General features: G+C 36.5%; 1 protein-coding gene across 3 annotated transcripts; it reads right to left on the minus strand.

Moving 5' to 3' along the window:
* Positions 1-906: 906 nt before the first annotated feature.
* On the minus strand, positions 907-13,493 carry LOC121375547 (target of EGR1 protein 1-like). Of its 3 annotated transcripts, none has more exons than XM_041503049.1 (7): positions 13,397-13,493; positions 9,042-9,207; positions 8,200-8,240; positions 6,816-7,122; positions 5,796-6,052; positions 3,603-3,786; positions 907-1,886 (listed from the first exon to the last, which is right to left on the minus strand). In XM_041503049.1, exons 1-7 carry the CDS (start codon positions 13,423-13,425, stop codon positions 1,110-1,112), a joined length of 1,761 nt encoding a protein of 586 aa, XP_041358983.1. In that variant the 5' UTR covers positions 13,426-13,493; the 3' UTR covers positions 907-1,109. The 3 variants fall into 3 exon arrangements, with proteins under 3 accessions (XP_041358983.1, XP_041358985.1, XP_041358984.1); XM_041503051.1 differs by lacking the exon at positions 13,397-13,493 and adding an exon at positions 12,658-12,675; XM_041503050.1 differs by lacking the exon at positions 13,397-13,493 and adding an exon at positions 11,859-12,554.
* Between the last annotated feature and the right edge of the window lie 4,117 nt (positions 13,494-17,610).

A 17,610-nucleotide genomic window follows, 5' to 3' on the forward strand; every position in this document is an offset into this window, starting at 1 on the left:
ACAATTTTTTGTAAATTTGGGCCCTGAAATTTACACAAAATGAAGATCATTAATCAAACTGTTTACAAATAAAACCATGTCTGAACATTACTATTTAATTTTAGTACCCCTGAATTATATAACCATATTCCAGAATAGCCCACATTTGTAAGTCCCCTAGTGGGTTTTACAGACAGGTTTATCTGTGCTTCAAATATTCATGGAGGTCACCTTGTAATTTTTAAAGAAATAACTATTCTGTAATACATACTCTGGTGTGGGGGTTTTTCAAAGCAGGAAAAGAAAATTGTTTAGATTTTTTTAATGTTTAAAAGTATCTGCAGCTGTCAATTGTTTTCAGTGTGTAGTTGATAGCCTAGAATTCTACATGCAACTTTAAAAAAAAACCCAAATCACTTTTCATTAGATCAATCTTTTCTTTTCTGTTCTGGAATGACATCATGGAGTGAGCCTTTTCATGGCATGTGCTGTCATGTCCACAATAGAACTGAGCTGACTGTGCGTGGTGCACCATCATGCTATGTAAGGGTTAACCCTTCATATGAGGGGCGGGACGTAGCTCAGTGGTACAGCGCTCGCCTAATGCACGATCAATCTAGGGTCGATTCCCGTTGGTGAGCCCATTGGGCTATTTCTCATTCCAGCCAGTGTTCCACAACTGGTGTAACAAAGGCCATGGTATGTACTATCCTGTCTGTGGGATGGTGCATATAAAAGCTCCCTTGCTGCTAATCGAAAAGAGTAGCCCATGAAGTGGCAAAAGCAGGTTTCCTCTCTTAATATCTGTGTGGTCCTTAACCATATGTCCGATGCCATATAACCCATAAATAAAATGTGTTGAGTGCGTCCTTAAATAAAACATTTTGTTAGTTCCCTTCGTATGAAAACAAAAACAAACTGATCATGTTCATAAAAATAAGGGTTTATTTTTATATCACAGCTAATACTCTGTTTCTTCTGTTTTTAGTCTGTATGCACAATGATGAAATAAAAAATGTATCTATACACCATTAAAATATGTGATGTAGGTCCAACATACAAGATGCTAAAAATGGATGACTTGTTTACCATGAAAGATAAACAGTATATGTATGTCAAGCATTTAAAATTCAAACAACACGAGGATGTCTGAGTTTCTGAAACTTCTCCCTGTGATCCTTGGATGTCTTTGTAAAGGCACTCTTGAAAATACTCATCGGAATGTCCTTCCCACACAAGTAAATCTTATTATGCATGTCTTCTAACCCAAGATCGGACAGCACTATCTTCCCCGAGCACGATTCTGGGACTTTGCCATACTTGGCAGCAAAAAAAGCCATGCTAAAGCCCGTCATAAAGGCATCATATCCAGCCCTATGACCACCACTTCTGGCTTCTTCCACAACCGATTCCTTGCCCCCATTCTTAACTTCAGGACATAAAATGGATATACACGGTTCAGGTGCATCTGGTTTAGTGATGTCTGTTGTTATACTGATGTCTATGACATGTGAATTTGATACAGAACTGGATGTGTTTGTCCGTGTTACATTTTCCTTGCACCCATCACCAGATGTGACTGTGGTAGAACTGGTTTGGTGGTCTCCAAGAACTGAGGATTCGCTATTCTCTTTTTCATCATCACAAAGAATGGTAGAAACTGCCTGACAATCATCCATCTGTACATCTGTCTGAACATCTGTTGTGTCTGACTCACTGCAATTGTCTGACACTGGATTTTTGTTTGTGTTGTCATCTGCTTGAGGACTTGACTCTTCAGGTGTCCGATGGTGTCTTCGTTTTCGTTTCCTCCTCTTGTTGGCCATTTTAAGTCCTTCCATATCTATTATCATGTCAATGTCATGGGACTGATGACACTTTGCATCACGAGGACACCAACCATGAGACTGGGAAAAAAGAAAGATTATTACCCCAGCGGTCACTCATAACAGGGAAAATATTTTCCATATTTTCTCAGTGAGAAATATTCTGCAACGAACAATACTATTGGACAATTTGACGCTTACAAACCAATGACCGTGTTGGTATTAAATATGACGTAATCACGATTTGACAAACACAAAAAATGACATCATGTACTTTAATGAGTTTGCGTTTACAGTTCTCTGTTTTTGGTGTTAAATTTGTAACAATGCCATTTTAATGCAATTCATTATAGATTTTGTAGCACAATATTGAGAACTTGTGTTTTTGAAAATTATCTATGAACGTGATTAAATTACAAAGTTATAGTAATTCTTAAAACAGTGTGTAAAGTGGTTTACATCGTTTCTATACAGGTTTTCCTTCGTGCATGCTCTTCAAAAATAAAGGTTTTTAGAGAAAAAATAGCTGAGGCAATAAATAGAATAACAAACTTGGTACCAGTTATTATCAAATTTATGTCCCTTGTGAAATAATTTTTATTTGTAATTCGCTAAAGCTTGTGACAAGTGAAAATTACTTCACTCGGGACATAAATTTGATAATAACTGGTAACTCGTTTATTATCCTCTATTTATGAAATAAATTTATGGATATTGCAAATTAATTTTTAAAATTCAAAGGAACTAACTCCTGCCCAAATCTTAAAATAAGAAAATTCAGTGCCATTCTGCTACTGGCATACCCAGAGGTTGGGCCCAGGGTGGATGTGCCTGACTCGGTCACTGGCATACCCAGAGGTTGGGCCCAGGGTGGATGTGCCTGACTCGGTCACTGGCATACCCAGAGGTTGGGTCCAGGGTGGATGTGCCTGACTCGGTCACTGGCATACCCAGAGGTTGGGCCCAGGGTGGATGTGTGCCTGACTCAGTCACTGGCATACCCAGAGGTTGGGCCCAGGGTGGATGTGTGCCTGACTCAGTCACTGGCATACCCAGAGGTTGGACCCAGAGTGGATGTGTGCCCAACTTGGTCACTGGCATACCCAAAGGTTGGACCCAGAGTGGACGTGCCGGACTCAGTCACTGGCATACCCAGAGGTAGTGCACAGGGTGGACGTGCGTGAAACTCCTGTTTTATATGGGCATGTTAATAGAGTTCTGTGTCTGCAGTACCATTAATAATACTGATGCCCTGTGTAAAGAACAGGTTTTCTTTTTAACGACACCACTAGAGCACATTGTTTAATTAATCATGTGGATGTCAAACATTTGGTTCATGTGTGCTGATGGCTGAATTTTGTTTCACAAACAGAAGATATTAAATCTTTGCAGTGTAAAAATACAAACGAAAAACTAAAATAAGAGGGTCTAACATATAACATATAAGGGGCCATTAAACATTATTTTAATTTTTACAAGGGTACAAAAAGTATAGTTTTTTCTAGTCCTTCCTCCCACTCTCCTAAAAATATATATAAAAAAGGTTTATTTCCACTGACTTTTGTTGGTTTCAAAAACTAAAAAAATTACCCAGGCATTATTTGTTCATATTTTTCAACCACTTATTTTGACTCGTCCTAGGAATGATAACACCATAATAAATTAATATATCTTTGTCTTCCTCTTCACAATGTGAAATTGGATAATGAATGCCCCCATAAATACAAAAATATGGTAAAAGCAGGTAAAACAGAGTATCTAAAGACTTAAATCAATGTACATAACACCACAACTTACAGCAAACACATCACACAGACTATTGTGCAGGTGGTCTTTGTTGGGAATGTAACCCAGCTCGACAGCAACAGAAGGCAAGCCACAGAATCGCTGTGTGACATCGACACAACTTGCTGGGTATTTGGCAAATTCCAGACACACCTCTGTTCTCCATTCCTGGCTTCTGTAAGCATTTGCTCTTTGACTGAAATGTAAAACACAGATCATTTAGAATGCCAGAGTAATAGACATGAGACTTAAATGTTATCTTCATTCTGATGCTCTTTACTTAATATACAAACCATATCAGGGTGTATACTACCAAATCAAATCCCATAGACGACAATAGTAATATGTGGCTAAACTCCTACCTGCAGCATATCAATCGACACAAACATTACTGATATAAATACTACTACCCATCACCCTTAAAGTGAATCAGAAAACATTGGGGGTCAAGCTGCTCATTTCTGAGATAACGGGTAGCGTCTATGACTACCCTAGTTCCACACAAAATTTGAGTACTTTTTTTTTTACAGGTACCCCATACATGTTTCAAGAACAAGGCTACTTGACACAGTGGTACTAGATGAAATACAATTGCATACATTTTTTGCCCAGATGAAACTATTTTTTTTTTACAACCAACACACTCACATTTATCACCAATCACTGGATTTGTGGTGTTCACTTCTCTATCAAAAGTTTGGTGCACCTCAAACTTTGACCCAGCTTGGAAGTTATTTGGTTTAGTACTACCATCAGACCTCACAATGAAAAAACTTTGAGGGAAGTCATTACTTGCTCCCCTAAGTCATTTAAAATATTGCCATCTCTACTTTTTTTTAATTCATAAGGCTAAGGGGAGATAAAAATTACTCTCCTTGAACTAGTCTTAGAGGAATGATGGGTAGTCACAATGATAGCATCCCGTAAATGGTGAGGTCTTCCAATATATCGCAATGATTGAATTGTGAGAGAAAAAACCTGTCCAGGTCAAAGGTGGATAGGGGTTGGTTTGAACCCATATCTAGCTATACTAAAATAAAACATCAAGCAGCAGGCTTAGGGTTATTATAAATAAGGAAAAGTTAAGAACAGAAATATATGTTGATGTTTTCATGCATGGCCAAATATGGTAAATCAATATATCTTCTTTTATTGTCTGTATGACTGGTGTATATCCAATTTCCATATTTTTTCAAACAGACTAATTTTCACTTGTCCTTGGTAATAATAACACTTCAATCTGACAATTTGAGTTTTCTGCTATTGTTAAGATGTTTCTGACAAAGCCTTTCAATCACTAAATACATCTATTTTCTTGTTTAAATTATCAGTGTCTGTATTTTCAATTTGTTTTTGATTATCCTAATGTTTGTAGTAGCTTAAACTTCATTTATTTCCTAACATATATTTTTGTGTATGGACAAGTAAAATCCAGTATGGGTTACCACAGTTTCTGCCAGAGGGTAAAATGGGTATGGAGCCATACCCAAATATTTTTGCAGATGATTTACTTAAAGTTAACCTTTTGATAAAATTAATTACTCTTATCATCACTGTATGATTTTCTTAACCCTAACACTAAACTTAAAACATTTTCTTTCTGGGGGAGACCCCCCCCCCCCCCCCCCCATACACCCTGTTGACTGTGGTTGCATTCAATTCCATAGCACCATACCCCAAATATGTCTTTCTGGCAGAAACACTAGCTACTTTAAGACAACCAGAAACCCTGTGAATATACAGACACCAATTAAATTCACTAATTTAAAGTTTGTTTTGTTTAACGACACCACTTATTATGATTTATTAATCATCGGCTATTGGATGTCAAACATTTGGTAATTCTGACATATTATAGTCTTAGAGAGGAAAACCACTACAGTTTTCCATTAGTAGCAAGGGATCTTTTATATACCCCATACCACAGACAGAATAGCACATGCCATGGTATTTGATATAACAGATCTGGTATACAGACTGGAATGAAAAACAGTCTAAAATGTCAAAATTACGTTTGACCATCCCACAGACAGGATAGTGCATACCCCGCCCTTTGTTACACCAGTTGTGGAGCACTGGCTGAAACGAGAAATAGCCCAATGGATCCACTGACAGGGATCGATCCTAGACCGATCGCGCATCAAGCGGGTGTTTTACCACTGGGCTACATCCCTCCCCCAAATCCGAATAATCACTTTGACATACCACTTTCTGAAGACGAACTCGAGATACGACGCGGTCAGTCTCTCTCGGTACTCAGTGATGTACTTGGTATCGTAGATTCCTCCACCATACATCTCAGTGAGGTCGGCTAGGAATGTTGTACAGGAGGATGGAAGGTTGGCATAGAAACTCTGGTACAAGAACACAAGATCAACCAAGGCGTTGTGGAAGACAACTGGAGCGTTGGCCTCCAACAAGACAGAGAACAGGTCTCGAACAGACAAACTTGGCTTCATGTTCTGTGGGAAGAATTTTTTTAAATTGTTAACCTTTTGTAACATAATTTTTCCGAGATTTGTGTAGCCTTGGTTCAAATCCTGCATTTCTTGAAGTTTTCAAACCATCATCACACCAGGGGCCTAATTCACAAAGGTATCTTAGGCTCTGTTAGACAACAAAGCATCTTCTTTGTAAGTCTTTTAGCATAGCACTGCGAGATCGCAAAGTTGCGAGAGTTTAGTGAATTGGGCTCCAGTTCAATCAACTACATGTATGTAAAATGTAAAGGGCCATAACTCTTGTAAGACTGGCATGATGTGTTGACTGAATAATAAATGAAAACTACTCTGTTCAAAAATATTTTATTCATCAACGATGGAATTAATTTAATATGAGTTTTTGCTTTGGGATTATCTATCTACCATTCAATGTATATATGTAGCTCATATCTCTGTCAATATAAAAGAAGCTGTGTTAAAATGTTTCCACCTAAAACATTTTTAAATACATTTTTATGCCCCCACCCCCCCCAAAAAAAAGTATACACGAATTAGTTTAGAAAACTGAATAAAAAACACACAAGTCAGGGCTAGCTCTGGCACTTGCCAAATTCAGCAATTGTGAATTTTGAAAGCAGGTGGCAAATTTGATTTTAATTTGGCAAAATAATTTCATGTACCATAATAATTGAATTAAAAAAACAAAAACCTGTTGATTTCTAAAATGTTTTAGGTTTAATAGCTAGCCCTGAACGTTATTAAGTGACTGATTCTAACAGCTCACCCTGTCGTTTCCTCTGTAGTAGGATAAACCTGTCGCATACTGTCTGTTGAAATCGAAGCCGTGTGAGATCAGAAATTTAAGAGAAGAGGGTTCCACCACATAATCCTCGCCACAAAGAACCACTATGTTGAAAGTCTGAGCCAAAAATGACCACTGCTTCACTGTGACTTTCTTGTCGGATGAAATGTCAGCAGGGGTGCAAGTCTGTTCTACAACACTGTTTAGCTTAAAACAGGAAATTCCAAGGGCAATAATTGATCGTGTTTTTGCCACATTGCTTATACTGGCATACCGGTCATCTATTGATCTGAAATTGTTAAATTTATAAATAGCATTCACAAATCAAGATTATGAGCTAAAATTATTAAATATCAAGTCAAAAGGTAGCATTTTAAATAAAATTAATAGAGTACAGATCTAGTAACGTTATAAAAAAACAACGAGAGACCAAACTGCAATTTAAAAACAAAAGTACAATCAAACATGCTATTAAAGTGTACACCTATCATATTAATTTTCTTCAAAAGCAGCTAAAAAGTCAACAATGCCAACAGTCCTGATTGTTGATACTTTATACAGGTTTGCTATATTTTAAAGGATTGTCTGTTATTTCTTTTACATTCATCTGGGTATGAACAAACAAAACTTCATCTGCAAACTGTATGTTTTGGGATGATTTTTTGGTACATACATGTACCTACCGTAGATGAACATCAATGAAATAACAGACAACACATATAATGACTTTGAAATGGTAAAATACCCTCTAAAAATAGATTAAAACTGACTCCATAACTGTTACTTCTCAGACGCACGTGCATTTTAAAAAAATATGAGAAATGCATTTTGTGACATTAAAAACACCAGGATGAAAAAACCACTTCGAATGTACGGAAATGGATAACCTAAACAATAAAATCTAAGTAAAGTATGATTTCAGTTATCAAAAATGGCTCTAATAGTAAAAAATATGCCTTAGTGTTTAAAAACTAGGGTATGTCCATTTAAAGAATAACATTCAGTAAAACAAAGTACCAATATAAAGTTGCTGTGGCTGGACCAATGGGATGATGTTAAATTGTAATGAATTAACAGAAATTTAATTATGTTTACATGTTTTTGATAAAAAAATTAATAACATATATGAAGGACAACACTGATTGAACTTACTTTTTTCTACAATTAAATTACTCCTGTTTGTCCAAGTTGTAAAATATACATACCTGTACACAGTAAATATTTAAACCATGATGAATTTACCCTGAACCTTTTGATGTGACATTTTTTTGCACACTTATTAATTTAGGTAATAATAATTTTCTATGTACAGATAAAGAGGCAATGGAAATGAAAACAGAATGTACTAAAAATTCAAATATCTTACTTCGCATTTAGAAGCCGTTTGTTTCCCAGCCCACTAAGTTCCTAAAAGAAATAAAAGAAAATCATAACAATTTTCATTCATACTGTATTACAGAACTTTACAAATATGTTTATTACTAAATAACAAAGGATTGTGATATCTTGAGATGGCATAAATATGTTATGGAAAGTACAATCCTTAGTATTAAAGGTAGGCGACATGGGGGAGACATGTAACTACCATAGTGTTAGCAGCAACAAAAATTAAATAATCAACTAACAAAAATATCTTGCATAATCATATTTTATCTTAGTATTGCTTACAAATAATTTAAGGCAAATTACAATTTACACCCCTGACTGGTATAGAATATAGAGTAAGGGAAATAGCATACAACATTAAATTGCTATATCCAATTATGGTTCAGGCATATGTCTCCTGGGCACAATTTTTTGCTTTGCCAGTGACTGGGTCTGGGAGTGGGACAGAAGTGGGTTGGGTGTAAGTTGGAAATGGCCGAATTTTTGGAATAGCAATTTGTGAAATTTCAATTAATGGAATAAAAATTGATTAAAAAGTTAACAGGCCTAAAAATGAAAAAGAATCGACTGTTCATCCAAATATTTATATAATGTGGGACAATTTATAAGGACAATCTAAATATAAATGAGAAAAAGAAGAGAGAATCGGACTGTTTAATAATATACATGTATTTTTAAAAAGACGTAATTTTGACCATAAAATTTTGAACATATAAAGTACTCGTATATTACAAACCTATATTTATTTAGGTCTTGATGTCTGGTTTTAAAAACATGCCTTTACATTATTGCTAATATTATATCAGACTCACTGCAACATACCGTGTCAATGGCTACAAATGTGGCTGATTTGATGGCTAGTGTCAGAGACGGCCAGACATCTTTGAAGTTGTCCATGTGGACATCAACAACTGGAACAGACCTGAAGTCAGACGTCATTATTGGTCTTGTTTTTATTTGGGTTAACAACCAGCAGGTACCATTTATTCTGAAAATATTATCCATGTTTCTAAATTCTGTTACTGTTATTTATTTTGTTTGTAAATGTTTTTAAAAATTCCACTACACACTCAAAAAAACAACAGGGATCACGGTTCATTGCCCATTTGAATTTTTTTCCTTCAACTGTTTTATCCTACACTGTAACACAGGGCTCAAAACTTCAGAATTTGTTTCATACATCAATTTGCAAATGTTTTTACTACAGGCAATAAGCTCACCTACAGCATTTGTGAATCGGACAGGGCTAGCTCTGGGTCAGAATTTATTTTCGCCAAATTATCTATTAAAACTATTACCGGTACACAAAATTATTTTGCCAATTGTTTTTGAAATTCCCAGTTAGTGCCTATAGCAATTATAAACCAGTAACATTTGCAACAAACGAAAAAACAAACAAAATTATATCTTCAATTGATGCCAATAATTTTTATTCAGTGGCAAAAAATTACTGGAAAGCTTTCTGCCTGTTTACCCCCCCCCCCCCCCCCCCCCCCCAGTTATATCAATATATAGAGGGAATCTCACCCTAACACGGGCAGTGGCACCAACTCTACCCATTATCCCAACCCTAACCAATAGAGGGGCAACAGTTGGATATTTTGCCATCAGATATATAGTCCAATAGGATAAAACAATTGAGAACATATAATATCAAAATCTGTAGAGCTGATGGCATCCTTTACTATGCTGCTTCTTACAGTTTGTTTAATATTACACATAATTTAATATAGTGCTACAGTGCATAATGGCCATCATGTATAAATTTCCTTCAGCATAATAGAGCTAGACAGTATTTTGGTATCAATATCAGTATTTTTGGAGCGATTAATCTCAGTATTGGTACGGTATTCAGTATTGACACAATACCAATACAGAGCGGTATTTTCGGTATACTCGGCTTTAAAAAAAAAAAAAGTTTTTTGTTTAACAACACCACTGGAGCACATTGATTATTTAATCATCAGCTATTGGATTTCAAACTTTTGGTAATTCTAACTCATAGTCATCAGAGGAAACCTGCTACATTTTTTCACATGCAGCAAGGGATCTTTTATATGCACTTTCCTACAGACAAGAAAGCACACACCACGGCCTTTATCCAGTTGTGGTGCACTGGTTGGAAGAAGAAAAAACCCAATCAGCTGAATGGATCCACCAAGTTGATTCGATCCTGCGACGCATGCACCTGAAACGAACACTCAATGGACTGAACTAAATCCTGCCCCTTACTCGGTTTTAAATGCATGCCTGAGTTAAGGCTCACTTGCTAATTTCATCTAATAAAATTAAATTCCATACTCAAGCCTCTCATCTGATTTATACCCAACCCATTTTGCGTTTGTCAGATCTATTGTTAGTGCTTTACTAAATGATGGGAAACATTTTTCAGGTATTTGCTCGGTATGGTAAATCGGTATTGACATGATACTGATACTGAACAGTATATATGGTATACCGCCCAGCACTACTGCATAAAAATATTTTAGGGCTACTTGTCTTTTTCTTATTTGTACAGTTTGCTTTATGGGAGGCTTTTGTTAATTCGATAAAAAAAAAATATTCCAATGTCAGGGTCCCCCATCTGCAGATTGCTTCAAAATAAGTGATATGCAAATAGACCGGTTTATGGGGTAGCCTGGTCCATGGTATTTCACGATATTAATTCATCAAAATTAACCTCGAGTGCAAGCACAATGCGAGGTTAATCCGCCCGAGACATTGCCGTTAGCAGATCTGAGTGGTTCCCAGGAATTTTGGTCTGAACGGAATTGTGGTCAACATAACGACTAACATTAGTATCTTCATATAAAAATCCACACAAAAACAAAATAACAAGTTATAGTGAATACTAATAATTAGCATAACAGTGTGTTTTAAAGTGTGGGAAATACAGATAACAACCGAAAGGCGTACGAGTCTGGTGTTTAGAACATCGCCATGCATGTCTTCTGAAATTGTCTGCTAGAATCAGCTCAGTAAAAAAAACCCACAGTTGTACTTTTTTCCTTTAATTCAAAGTGAAGATGGTTTCAAAGCAAGTATTTCTTGGTCTCCATGAGCTCGAAATAGATCACAATACACGATTAGGGTGGGAAAATGTGATGGTAGTCGTTATTTTGACCACAAAATTCCTCGGAACCATTCAGATCTGCTAATGGCTTAGTGCCTCGGGTGGATTAACCTTGCATTGTGCATGCACCTGAGAATAATCTTGATGAACTATTCACAATATATGAATTTACACATAAAAATATAACACTTGTGTGTTTCCAAAACACTTATTCTTTCTTTCAACGCCAATCAACAAAAAACAAAACAAAAACAAAATAAGCAAGCAACAACAATAGGTAGAAGCATGTACCGAGTATAAATCAGTGAATGAACAAAACAAATAAATGCAATTTTGCTTTAATACTATTTTAGTTAAAGTCATAGTTCATCAAGATTAACCTCAAGTGCAAGCACATTGCAAGGTTAATCCGCCCTGTGGCATTACGCCATTAGCTGTTTCCATCGGTTCCGAGGAATTTTGTTCAGAACGGAATTGTGGTCAAAATAACGATTACCATCACATTTTCCCGCCCTAATCATGTATAGTGATCTATTTTGAGCTCATGGAGGCCAAGAAATACTTACTTTGAAACGATCTTCACTTTGAATTAAAGGAAAAAAGTCAAATTGTGTGTGGATTTTTACCACGTAGATTCTAGCAGCCAATTTCTAGCAGTGAATTATGCTGGAAGATAATTCAGGGCTAGCTCTGGGTGTGTAGAAAATTTCGCCAAATTTATCCATTAAACTCTAAAAATTGCAGAAACAAACCATTATTTTCAAAAAATATCAATCATTACATAAAATTATTTCGCCAAATTCAAATAAAATTCGCCAATTGTGTTTAAAATTCGCAAATGGCGAATTTGGCCAGTGCCACTGCCAGAGCTAGACCTGCAATTTCAGCAGACACACATGGCGACATTCTAAACACCGGACTCATATGCCTTTCGATTGTTATCTGTATTTCCCACACTTTTAAACACACTGTTATGCTAATTATTAGTATTCACTATAACTTAAGAATTTAAGAGTTTTAAAGAGTATCTTTATTATTTATATAAAAAAAATAACCCACACAAAAACAAAATAACAACCAAGACTCATTTTCATAGTCTTATATTGTTACTAATATCTGTATAATTTATATAATGTAAAAGTTTTATTAAGCACTTTTTTAACATCTTAAGTATCACTTTAAACTCATTCTGTACTACGGTAAGATGGGGGTGTTCAACTAGTTTCGTAAAGACCACACAACCCGATTGACCGATAAATCTTGTTTATTTTTTTATAAATATTAATTTCATCCATCTGCAGGACCCTTTTATAATGTGTGACAGGTTGTGGTCTTTACGAAACTAGTTGAACACCCCCATCTTACAAGAAAACTGCACAAAATATGAAAATGAAGCTATAATCAGAAGATTATGTTCTAATTACATAAACGAATAATTTATCTTTCACTTATTCTCTACAAATTCTTCAATACTTTACGCATTCAATAAGCTTTACATATACACTCGACAAATGAACAGTCTATTTCGTATTTCGTTGTAAATGCCTCCTTTATTCATAGAGCTCAGATACGCTGCGTGCATAAGCAACGGGTTTTGCAATGATGTGGATTGCATAATTTCCCCACTATTCCATTTTTCAAAATTCTGCCCATTTTTAACTCTACCCCCCCCCCCCCCTCCAACCCGAGTCGGGCCACCGATCTTATATAATTTCTTTTTGACCACCCGATCTAATAGCGACCAAATTTAATGAGTCGAATTTTCTTTATTAATTAAATTAATTAGAGATGCGCATCAACATTTTAAAGGCCCACTATTTAATTTTTGGATGTAAATTTTAAAATTGTCCGCTTAATTTTTTTCTGTCCCGGGACAAACCCCTGGCTATCCAGAGACAGGCCCCGTGACGGACATGCTCGAAACTCTAGTGGTATATGAGCATGTAAAAATTATTCGCAATCGCACTCAAAAAGTAAATTTTTTGGTTACGGGACGTTTCGTACCCGATGCGATTCGTCCCTGGACGTTTCGTATTCACTCCGGTTTTATACACCAGACGTTCCCTGGTTATTTGGTACACGTTTTATGTTGAAATGTACTTACGTTTGGTCTGTTTTAGTTCGTCCTTGCATGAGGATTTTAACTGGTCCCCCTCCGATGGTTCAAACATGCTTAGGCTACTGTGGGCACATAATGACAGTAATTTCTGAAAAAAAAGGTAAAAAGTTAATAATTATGTTCTTTCGCCCCTGGTCATTTACACGCTGCTACACGCTTTATAATGAATTATCTCTGTGATATACTTTGTGTAGTAGTGTAGGTATAAAGTGCTCCTACTGGCAGTAGCTAGTGGGAATTTCCCTATTAGCTCAGTTGATAGAGCACTGAACTCTCGTACTGAGAGTCTCTGGTTCGAATCCCCTAAGTGGAGGTTGATTTGTATCTGTTACATTTATATTTACCAGGTTAGTGTGTGCTTAAGACGACTTCTCAATTTTCGCCAAATTTACACGTCGCGAACATGCGCTAAGATGCATAGTAGCGAGAAATAAAACCCCCACAAAACACGTCGCAGTATTAATCCGATTTACAGTATACAAATATCAAATACAAACATTAATTTTATGCCACTATATTGCAATAATGTATCATAATTATGTCCTGTCTGTGGGATGGTGCATGTAAAATACCCATTGCTACTAATGGAAAAATGTAGCGGGTTTCCTCTCTAAGACTATATGTCAAAATACCAAATGTTTAAAATCCAATAGCCGATGATTAATAAATCAATGTACTCTAGCGGTGTTGTTAAATGAAACGAACTTTAAAAAGCCACATCCAACAGCCGATGATTACTAATTTGACGTGGCCTAGTTGTTCAATAAATAAAACAAAACAAAACTTTAATTAAGGCTACATGTCAGAATTATCAAACAACTGACATCCACTAGCCGGTGATTAATAACTTGACTGCTCTAGTGGTTTCGTTAAACAAAACAAACTTTAACTTTATCCATAATCAGCTCGTGTGTTAAAGCCGGGTCTGCACTGTTATAGTGTCCACTTGCCTGCCCTTGACTGACTAACCAAATTGCAACTCCCACCATACAACTACTACCAAACAAACACAAAAATATATATATAATAAACAAATAAAAAAACCCAAATAAAAGAACAGAAAGAAAGTGGATGTATATACACACACACACACACACACACACACACACACACATATATACACATGTATATATATAAGGAGAGAGAGAGAGAGAGAGAGAGAGAGAGAGAGAGAGAGAGAGAGAGAGAGAGAGAGAGAGAGAGAGAGAGAGAGAGAGAGAGAGAGAGAGAGAGAGAGAGAGAGAGAGACCGTCAAAAACAAAACAAAACAAAAACAAACAAAACCCCAAGCACACAAGTACAAAACATCTTACAACACATGTACGAAATGTTAAATACAACGATTTTATTACATATCACATATTAAACAGGTATATAACAACAGTTACTAGGTTTGGTGGGTGATACAGTTAGTCAAATTTACAGATGTCAGTAATAACTGTCAAACAAACAACACCCCCGCCTCAATACTATTGCACGTCACGTGTTTAACTGTACACATTGCATTTTTTTTAAATATGAATAACAATAAACATGTATGTGCTCGTCTGCTAACGCCTAGCGAAATAATGGAGGGAGTGGTAATTCATGACTATAACTAGTCGTAGATTTGTTTATTTAGTGTTCATTGTATATGTATACATGTCGACATTTAGAATTATAGTCGATTGAACAAGAAAAAGAAATCTTATAAATATCTTCATTTGGAGATGGTGTGAAGGTGGGACTTATACATTTAGGATTGGGAACAAAATATCTTTTGGCCTTCCCAATCACGTTTTGCGCGCTCACATAAAGGCCGTTCTGAACAAAAAAGGAAGACATTTTTTATTTAACAACACCTACACACAATTTTATTTCAGTTATATCGCGTTGGGCATATTATGTTTAAAGGACTCATAGATAATGAGAGAGGAAATCCGCTGTCTCAACTCCATGGGCTACTATTTTCGATTAGTAGCCAGTAACCTTTTATGTGCACAATTCCGCAGACATGATAGTACATATCACGGCGTGCGTGCTGTTCGGCTATTAAAAATCGAAATACATTAGTTTTAATGAACGTGTCTAGACTGGATGCACAACGCATGTAGCCAGCCGAAATAAAATAATCGTATACTAGTATGGTATTTACATATGCCCAATACGCAAGCCGCAGACGCATTAGACGCAATAGTCTGACCACACGCACGCGCCGCATCCAGTCTATATGAGCCTTAGATCAGTTGTGGAGCACTGACTGGAACGAGAAATAACTAGCTGTGAAATAGAAGGGCGAATGGAAATCCCATTTACTTTTCACACTCCCCCCCCCCCCATTTCTCAGCGACATTTAAAACAAATTCTTTATTTAAACTATAATACGTTTGTTTTGTTTAACGACACCACTAGTGCACATTGCTTTTCTAACCATCGGTTATTAGATGTTGAACATCTGGTAATTTTGATATTATAGTCTTAAGAGAGGATACCACCTACATTTTTACATTAGTTTTAAGGGATCTTTTAAATGCGCCATCCCACAGACAGGATAGCACATACCACGACCGTTGATATACCGGTCGTGCTGGAACGAGAAATACCCAATGGACCCATCGACGGGGATCGAGCCTAGATCGACCGCGCATCAGGCGAGAGCTTTACAATTGGGCTACGTCCCGCCACTCTTTTATATAATTAAAAAAAAAATCAATTAATAGCGGGGAGGGGCAGGGTCTAAAATCGGGGTTTTTTTCCAGTTTAGAAGTTGCCTTTCGTCTAGCTGCAGACGTTCCTATATTATTATGGCACGATTAAATCCACACAATCCTCCCCGCAACCCCCTAAAAACCGCAAACAAAACAAATAATAACAACAAACACAACAAAACAAACAAAAATACAGTCCCTCCCCTCAAAACAAAACAACCCCAACCCCCCCCCCCCAAAAAAAAAAAAAAAAAAAAAAAACAATCCAACAACAACAAAAAAAAACAGCAACAACAACAACTCTGTGTCTAGCTATTTTAGGCTAGGTACGGCCAAAGCATTATATTTTAATGGCTTACTCGTATATCATTGTCTTTTAGGGGAAACATGGTCGCACATAGCGAAGAAATGGGATGGACTCATGGAAAAATGACGCCCCTCTCCACCCCCACCCCCACTCTGATTAAAATTATCTCTACTGGTCTCACCACATGTAATAGTGGAGCTAATTTTAATTAGATTGCCCCACCCCCGGAAACTAATAGATAGATACGGCCCTGTGTGTGATAATTACTAGTAGTCAACGTATTTCTGCCTCACCGTAACAGGTGAAAATACCAATACAGCTTGTGCATTCCTGCGAATAATGTCCATAGACGAAATTGACAATTAAATCTACGTTTATGTATGAAGGGTGCAGTCGGTATATTCTGTCAGATCCATATAATAGATAACGCCAGTCATACACACTACGTATGAAAACTTGCAAGTGCAACATGTCATTTCGCCGATTTTAATTGTGGTTTTAAGTATTAGCCTTAAAGGCTCGATTCAAATGCTGATTTCAACGCGACTTAGCGATGATGTAATGAGGTGAAAGAAATGCTATCCAGGAAAATATATTGAAAATAAAATCCCCCCCCCCCCCCCCCCTCTCTCTCTCTCATTAAAGTGACATACCCTAGTTTGTAAACACTGAGGCATATATTTCAATATTAGGGCCGTTTATGATCACTGAAATCAAACATTACTTATATTTTATTGTTTAGATTATACATTTCCGTACAACCGAAGTGTTTCTGGTCATCCTGGTGTTTCTAATAGCACAAAATGCTATTTTTATATTAAAAAAAACCCCACTGCACAAACCTCTGAGAAGTATCGGTTATGGAGTCGAGTTCTAGTCTATTTTAGGGCTATTTCCCGGTTTCAACGTCACAGACTCTTGTTTGACCCTGTTATAACTTTATCCAAATGTGTTACAGGGTTGTAGATTAACTAAACTTAGTGTTCATTTTTGCGAGTTGAAGCTAGGGTCTGCGACTTTAAGCAAATTGCTAATAACAATACAAGGACATGAGTACTTTAGAACAGATTGCTCTGAACAAGTATATTAAAATAAGATGTCTTCTGACTCCAACCTGTGCACCACAATTGGTCAAAAGCCGTGGTATGTGCTTTCCTGTCTGTGGATAAGTACCTATAAAAGATCCTTTGCTGCATTAGGAAATG

The sequence above is a fragment of the Gigantopelta aegis genome, chromosome 6 (assembly GCF_016097555.1).
Source record: "Gigantopelta aegis isolate Gae_Host chromosome 6, Gae_host_genome, whole genome shotgun sequence".
Classification (NCBI taxonomy): domain Eukaryota; kingdom Metazoa; phylum Mollusca; class Gastropoda; order Neomphalida; family Peltospiridae; genus Gigantopelta; species Gigantopelta aegis.

Coding starts and splice junctions, on each gene's coding strand:
- LOC121375547 (XM_041503049.1), bottom strand. CDS start 13,425: ATGCAAGGACGAACTAAAACAGACCAAAC. Junction 7,123..8,199: donor AAACGGCTTCTAAATGCGAA/GTAAGATATTTG, acceptor TAACAATTTCAG/ATCAATAGATGACCGGTATG. Junction 6,053..6,815: donor ACTACAGAGGAAACGACAGG/GTGAGCTGTTAG, acceptor TTCTTCCCACAG/AACATGAAGCCAAGTTTGTC.